This window comes from Silurus meridionalis, chromosome 6 (genome assembly GCF_014805685.1).
Source record: "Silurus meridionalis isolate SWU-2019-XX chromosome 6, ASM1480568v1, whole genome shotgun sequence".
NCBI lineage: Eukaryota > Metazoa > Chordata > Actinopteri > Siluriformes > Siluridae > Silurus > Silurus meridionalis.
In genome coordinates this window covers 29,599,376-29,607,385 of record NC_060889.1, presented here as the reverse complement: position 1 = coordinate 29,607,385, position 8,010 = coordinate 29,599,376, and the positions used below count along the sequence as shown (strand labels likewise).

General features: G+C 43.6%; 1 protein-coding gene across 1 annotated transcript; it reads right to left on the bottom strand.

The window, feature by feature from the left end:
• Positions 1-386: 386 nt before the first annotated feature.
• LOC124387551 lies at positions 387-4,973 on the bottom strand. Its single transcript, XM_046851963.1, has 5 exons — positions 4,784-4,973; positions 2,289-2,399; positions 1,370-1,618; positions 933-1,049; positions 387-779 (listed from the first exon to the last, which is right to left on the bottom strand). Exons 1-5 carry the CDS (start codon positions 4,971-4,973, stop codon positions 733-735), a joined length of 714 nt encoding a protein of 237 aa, XP_046707919.1. The 3' UTR covers positions 387-732.
• Between the last annotated feature and the right edge of the window lie 3,037 nt (positions 4,974-8,010).

The window sequence follows — 8,010 nt, the reverse complement described above, 5'->3', positions numbered from 1 at the left end:
CAACCTACACTGGAAACTATTCCACTGCACATTTTCATTCTCAAATCCTGCAACTGAAACCATATTCACTCTCTGGATATGAAGCAAATCTCACTAGTGCATGTTCTAGCACACAACACACCTTCTAGTCTTTAGATTCTCAAACAATGCAGATTTCCATCTTTCACCTGATACTGTTTCATCTTATTCCATTCTGTCTGAATTAAACTCTACTATGGTATGATTTGTGTTAACCGAGGTCCAGCAACTGACTAAGTATTAAATCTTTTTTTTCCTGAACAACCATTTGTTCTGATTTCTGTGCTTTTCATAAGCATTGTTACAGTTACAGAAAAGGTTTTGAGGTTTGAAGGTGCAGGTGACTAGATTGGGACACATTTATTTCCCACATGTCAGATGATATTTTGCAGAAGGAAACTCAACCCTCAAACAATTCATAAACATTTTCTCTTGAACAATATATTTTTAGAGATTTATTTAATTTATAATTTTTTTTTTGCATCCGCAGCATGTAGGCTTTACAACACACATGGTAAATTTCACGTCATGAGGAGGTTTGCAGGCTTTAACTAAACAAATCCAGTCAGAACAATGAGGATGTTTATAAAATGCAGAGCAAATAACAGCATGACATTTAAATAACAAATCTGTATTATTTTAAAATTCACACAAATCAATAATAAAATGATGATTTGACAGTAAATGCATCCTCTTTTTGGAAATGAACTTTGTTCACTCCTCTATGACTGCATTCTCAATTCTGTCTTCATCAGTGTGAGCTGTTAAAGAAATTCACATCATTTATGGCAGAAAAGCAAACAGACTGCATTTGATCTCGTCCTGAACACAGTTTAAAGAGGGTTTGTTTTAATGCTTATGAACTGTATAGTGGCTCATTATGTGAAATGTAGAGATACTGAAAGAGTTCTTACCTCGAGCTCTGTAACATTTGACCAGCAGAATGATGGTGATCAGCAGATATGGAGATGCCGTCACTACTCTACTGATGAGCATGAGCACTGAGAATGGAGCTTCTACATGTGATGGACCTGATACAGAATACAATAATAATTATAATATTACTTTATTCATGTTGAACTGAACATGTTTAGCTCAAACTGCAGCACAAGTAAATCAATGCTCATTTCTAGGAACAGGAGTAATATGGCATGTGAACACTCGATTTTGTACACAAATTTACATAAACTACACACTACAGCTTACATTATGTAGGGATACGGAGTTCAACTTATTAAGTTAAAGATAATTTAATATTGAAATTATTTCTGTGTAAAGCTGCTTTAAGACATTGTCCACTGTTAAAAGCTCTCTACAAATGTAAAAGTAAAAGTAAATGTAAAATTCTCACGTCTGACTGAGATCCAGCTTCTCTGTGACTCTCCTCTCTTTGGGTGTTTACAGTGGTAGAAACCTTCATCTGACTTTGAGACTTTATGGATGATCATCTCTCCTGTAGTCTGGTTCTGGACGACCGATCCATCTTTATAGAAATCAGCTCGGAGGTTTGAGGGATTTGTGTTACGATATAAACAGTGTAGAGTCAGAGGATGTCCCTCAGTCACAGGATGGACAGAACTCTCCAGGATCACATCACCATCTAGAACACAGAAAATCACAATTACAATATAAAAAAGGGAAGTCTGGTAGAAAAAAATTTCTTGTTTCTTCTTTTTAATGGAAGGCAGTTGTTGGCACAATTTGTGTCTAGGATTCGAGAAGTCTCTGATGGTGCTGTTTGCTCTGTACAGATATCTACTGTAGTGAAGAAGCTCAGTTTCACACTAAACTAATACTAACATTTGATGTGCTTCTTCAGACTAGTGGATGTTGTACTAATGAACATATGACAGGAAATGAAAGTGATCTGAAAATATTTCATAATTAATGAAGGTTTCCACCTTGCACTCTACATTACAGACAATTTAAATATCATAACATTAAATAAAATGAATTAGTGGCAGTAATCACCATAAACAGAGAGAAATCACATGTTCTCTGATGTCCCTGATTGATTATCAGTAATTGATTAATTTTATTATAATTTTCATTGTGATTGTAAGTGAACTTGCAGTCAGTTTGGAAATCATGACTTACACACATCCATACTCAGAATTACACAATAATATTTATTGTTTAACGTAGAGAGAAAAAAAAAAAAAATTCTTCATGAACAGTTTGTTGGATTTTAAACTACTGATGTTCTGAATATTCTGTAATGAAACATTTCTCTTTCTCTTTAAAAGTAAACACACTACATGAAGACTCACCATGAACTGTGATGTTGACAGGATTACTGTTTTCTCCAGATTCAGACTCACACCAGTAAACTCCAGTGTAGGATGTGGAAAGAAAGATGATGTTACATGTAGATCCTGTACCTGAACAATCAAACACTCTCTTACTGTTTGTATATAGTCTCACTGTCCATCCAGTAGAGTTACTCTGGTCCTCACAGCTCAGTGAGAGAGAGTCACGAGTAAAGTGTTGAGTTCTGCTGGGACTGATGATCAGAGACACTGGAGAAGATTTACCTTAAACACAGAAGAAACACAAATATATATGTACAAATTGTGATGCAATGAGGATACAAGTGTGTGTGTGTGTGTGTGTGTGTGTGTGTGTGTGTGTGTGTTTAGAATTATATCTATTAATTTGATAATCGAAGCAACAGTTCACATCATGAGACAAAACACACACAGGTTTAATGTGGAATGATCATCATCATAAAAGCTGCAAAACACCAAATGTTAAATATAAACAAAATCAAATATGTGAAAAAAACATAGGTATAGCAGACATAACATTATGACCACCTGCCTATTATTGTGTTTGTTCCCTTTTGCTGCTAAAACAGTTGTGACCCATCGATTATTAACAGCATGAACTTCTTCAGCAGTTTAAGCTACAGGAGCTTGTCCATTGGACCGGACCACACGGACCAGCCTTCACTCCCCACGTGCATCAATGAGCCTCAACCACCCACGACCCTGTCGCCGGTTCACCACTGTTGGAGCACTTTTGATAGATTCTGACCACTGCAGACTAGGAACATCCCACAAGAGCTGCAGTTTTGGAGATGCTCTGACCCTGTCATCTAGACGACACAATTTGTCAAACTCGCTCTAATCCTTACGCTCGACCATTTTTCCTGCTTCTAACATAAACTTTGTGGAGAAAATGTTCACTTGCTGTCTAATAAATAAATCCACCCACTAACAGGTGCCATGATGAAGAGCTCATCATTGTTCTTTACTTCACCATTCAGTGTCATAAATGTGATTGGTGTACATTTATTTTTTTGATACTAAACAAATCTATCAGTTAATTTTCCTCTTGAGGTACGGCACTGTTTAAATATAAGAAACAAAATCAAAACTGGGGAAAAGAGGAAAATCTTGCAATTACAAAGACGTAAAAAATTGGCATATACAGAAGATAAAACAAAGGATAATAATATAAAAGTTTTCAAGGAGAAAATAGGTATAGAAGCACATGATAAGGGATCACATCAGTTCAGAACCATGACATTTCTCATCATTGTTGCAAAAGGTGGAATTGTACTTGTGTCTTATGACCACCTTATTTGCATTAACAGATAAATCATACATACATTTCTTTTTATATTTATATATTTTTTTCTCTGATACTATTTAAAAACAGTTAATTTTCCTCACCAGAGATCCATAGAGGCTGTGGATTGCTGTACAGTGTGTGAAAAGCTATTTCTCCTCTCTCTCCTCTACACACATAAACTCCTGTGTGATGAAGAGCAGAAGGACTGAGAGTGTAGGAGCCTCCAGATCCTCTGCTGCTGTCTGAGAGAAGCTCCACATACATGATAAAGCCATTAGTATTTTGTGTTGCAGTTAATCCGTCTCTGTAGGGAACAGCTGTGTACCAGCTGAATGTCCAGTTTGTGGAGGGGTCTGTAACCTCACAGCTTAGAGTCACTGAGTCTCCTTCAGTGAGCCAGTTCTGTGGAGATACACTCAGTACTGGATGTGGTCTCCCTCCTGCACAGATAATCAGCAGACTTTTTGAATGAACAATGATAGAAAATATCTTGATTGTATAATTGTGTCTAATGTGTCATCAACCCAATCTCACAGCCACATCTTACAGTGTAACAGCATCAATGAAGCTTAAGGATTTAATACTTAAACAGTTTAATAGTAAACATTTTTAACTGATTTTGTAGACGTGTACACTACTAACAGGAGTGAAGTTTCTATTTCCATACAGACATTAACATGTTTATAAGAGATTATGACTGTGTTCATAAATTTTGGGGTGGTTTATTTATTGATGAATAATACCTGCTCTTCAGGTTCCCCATTCGGGAACTCGAGCTGCGTTGTAAGTCTTTGGGAAAGCCCCTGCGTTGTCTACGCTCTGAACCACGTGTGAAATCTGAAAAATTGGCGGGAGTCATGACGTCATCGGTGGACGGCGTCACGTAAACCAGGACGCTACAAATGGCTTCCCGATGGTAACGACGCTAGCTTCTGCTTGTTCAGGTAAGTGCTGTTTAGCTGTGTTTTCTGACCAAGTGATGGCTAGCAAGCAGAAATACCGAAAGTGTGTTCATCCGTGTCCCCGTTTCATTATGGAGAAGGATACGCATGATCGGTCCGTTGTTTGCTTGGGAGTGGAGCATGCTCAATCGGTTCTCGAGGGAAATGATTGCTCGCATTGCAGCCACATGGCTATGCGCACGCTTCGCTCCTGGAGAGTGCTCTTCGAGAACAGTCAAGAGTCTTGCCGATAACGTGCACCACAGTATAACATGTCTCTTCCTCCGAGGAGGATGAGATGATGGATGCTAGTGAGCCTGTGGACTCCTCCCAGCCTGTGCTGTACGAGGAGCTCCTCAAGGTCGTGACACAAGCCATATCCAAGCTGGATCTAGCTTGGCCAGTGAGCTGGATGAGCGCTATGAGCGCTTCCTGCATACTGTGTCACTACCTCGGCGCCGAGGCCTTCCGTTCTTCCCCGACCTGCACGGCAAGGTGTCCAGGTCCTGGGAGTGCCCGTATGCTGCACGCACATTCTCTCAACACTCCTTGCTCTACGCAAATGTGGTTGGGGCTAAGAATTGCGGCTACAGGGTGATGCCACGTGTGGAAGAAACGCTAGTTAGCTCCCGTAGATCCTGACGATTTACTATTGGGGGGGCGGTGTACACCTCACGCTACGGTGCCCGTCCCTCCCCTGCCACAAGTTGTGCTTTAGAGCACGGCCCCCTCCAGCGGATGTCTCCCTCTACTTCAACCCAACCCAAAGTCTCGGTATGGATAGAGACCTTTTAGGAGGCGTCATCGGCTGCGGTGCACTACCTCAGCTGCTCTGAGTGAGTTGGTTCCCCTGAGGAACTTTGACAGCTTGGGCTGCCAGAGGTCTCCCAGTGGGTCATGCGGACTATAGAGAAGGGCTACGCGATTCAGTTCGCGTCTTCTCCTCACCGGTTCAATGGGTTCTGTCCCTCCTGTTGGGACCGAAACAGGCTCTGGTCCTGGAACAGGAAGTGCACACTTTCATGGGGAAATGGGCCATCAAAGAGGTTCCCCCCTCGATTCGAGAGTCGGGCTACTACAGCCCAAACTTTGTTTTTCTGAAGAAGGATGGCGGGTTGCGTCCCATTCTGAGTCTTTGCTCTTTGAAATGCTCACTTATGAGGCTACGGTTCAGGATGCTTACTCTCTAAGAGGTCGAGACTCTGATCAGGTCCCAGGACTGGTTTGTGACGATAGATCTGAAAGACACATATTTCCACATTGCCATCCTTCCCGCACACAGGAAGATCCTGAGGTTTGCTTTCGGGGGCGAAGCTTAAAAATATCGGGTCCTCCTTTTCAGCCTAGCACTCTCACCCCGTACCTTCACAAAATGCGGGACGCAGCACTGACCTCGCTGTGGCTCCAGGGCATCCGCATTTTGAATTATATAGATGACTGGTTGATACTGGCTCATTCAGAGCACCAGGCAGTTTGGCATCGAAATGTTGTTCTCGCCTGAACTGGGGTTCAGACTGAATGCTGGGAAGAGTGTGCTTTCTCCAGTACAGAGTAGCACTTTTCTGGGCGTGGTGTGGGACTCGGCCAGGTTGCGGGCATGGTTGTCTCCTGCCCGGATCGAAGTCATCCTCACTGCAGTCAGAAGGGTAAGAGAAGGCCAGCCACTTACTGTGAAGCAGTTATTGTGTAATTCCAATCGGCCTCCTTCACATGAGGCCCCTCCAGTGGTGGCTCCAGGGCAGAGGGTTCTCCCCCAGAATGAATCCGTATCGTACCATCAAGGTCTCGCAGCGTGCCCTTCGAGCCTTGGATGTATGGAAAGACCCAATGTTGACCCAAAGCTGGTCTCTCTACCAAGGTGGTAGAGACCCTACTCCATTCCAGAGCTCCTTCTACAAGGAGGATGTATGCCGCATGGTGGCGGCTGTTCATGTCAAGGTGTGAGCACCGTGACTTAGACCCAGTTAACTGCCCGATTGGTTTAGTTCTGGAGTTCTTACAGGAACAGTTTGCCACAGTGTTAACCCCTTCAACCCTGAAGGTTTACATGTCTGCCATTACGGCATAAAAATGGGCACCCTCTTGTGACACGTTTCCTCCATGGTGCCCAGAGGATGAGGCCTGGGACGTGACTCAGAGTGCCCGTCTGGAAGTTGGCAGTTTTGTTGGCGGCTCTATCCAAACCCCTCTTCGAGCCCTTGGCCAAAGTGGCCCTTAGGTACCTGTCGGTCAAGACCGCCTTTCTCTTGGCGATTTCCTCCCTGAAGAGGATCGGGGATCTGCAGGCTCTCTCCGTGGCCCCGTCCCGCTTGGAATTTGCCCTTGGCATGGCCAGAGTGTTTCTATATACAAAACCTGGGTCTGTACCTAAGGTGCCTTTGGCTCCCACACGACCTGTCATGTTACAGGCATTCTGCCCTCCTCTGTTTATAGCCCCGACCAGGAGCGACAGAACTGACTGTGTCCAGTCCACAGGACGAGTCCATGGAGGAAGTTGGAGCAGCTATTCGTCTGCTATAGCCCTAATAGGAAAGGTTTCCCGGCCAATAAGCAGATGTTAAGCAGGTGGGTAGTGAATGCCATCGTGTCAGCTTATGAGTCCTCTGGCCTCCCCGCTCCACTCGGGGTCAGGGATCACTCCACCGGAGTGTGGCAGCCTCTATGACCTGGTCCGCTGGAGTGTCACTCCAGGACATCTGTGATGCTGCGGGTTGGTCCACCCCACTGACCTTCATCAGGTTTTATGACCTTCACCTTAAAGCCACCCCATGCTCCTCTGTCCTACGTGCAGGTGCCGAGGCCCTCACACATTTGGCAGGGTCTGGTCAGTGTGGCGTGATTGGACACTTATTCCTAAAGCGTTATGACGCAGCTTGAGTTCCCAAATGGGGAACATCTCTAGGTTACGAATGTTGCCCTAGTTCCCCGAGGGAACGAGACGCTGTGTCTCCGTGCCACACTCCCTGCATCCCTGCGGTGCTTACCTTCTCTATGTGCAGAAGTCTGCGTCACTACCACCGTGCAGCCATTTTGTAGCTTTCTGGTTTACGCGATGACGCCCGCCGATGACGTCATGACTTGCCTATTGGTAAGATTTCATATGTGGTTCAGAGCTCGGACAACACAGGGGCATTCCCAAAGCGTTATGACGCAGCGTCCCCTTCCCTCTGGGAACTAGGGTTACATTCGTAACCTAGAGACATTCTGTGTTGTATGTGTCAGCAGACTCTCTAGCTGGCTTCCAATAAAGTTTCATTGTTGATAAGTTTTGAAGATTTTGCCTAGCTAGTTGCAAGGATATTGACTTGCATGAGATCAGAGAGTGGACATTTCCACTCAGGATGATTGAAACTCACAAACAGATTTTTAACAAATAGAAGAGAAATTCACTGGTTTCCCTGGATGGAGTAAAGAGAGACTGTGTTCTTGTGAAACTTTATTATTTCCAGACAGTTCAAGGGTTTCCTCCAGATTT

Bases quoted from the DNA above. Each gene is read 5' to 3' on its own strand.
- LOC124387551 (XM_046851963.1), bottom strand. From the start codon at position 4,973: ATGCAGGAAGCGCTCATAGCGCTCATCCAGCTCACTGGCCAAGCTAGA. The intron at 2,400-4,783 runs GCAAGACTCTTG...TTGATTGTTCAG, and splicing joins TACTGTGGTGCACGTTATCG to GTACAGGATCTACATGTAAC. The intron at 1,619-2,288 runs GTGAGTCTTCAT...TCTGTGTTCTAG, and splicing joins TGTCAACATCACAGTTCATG to ATGGTGATGTGATCCTGGAG.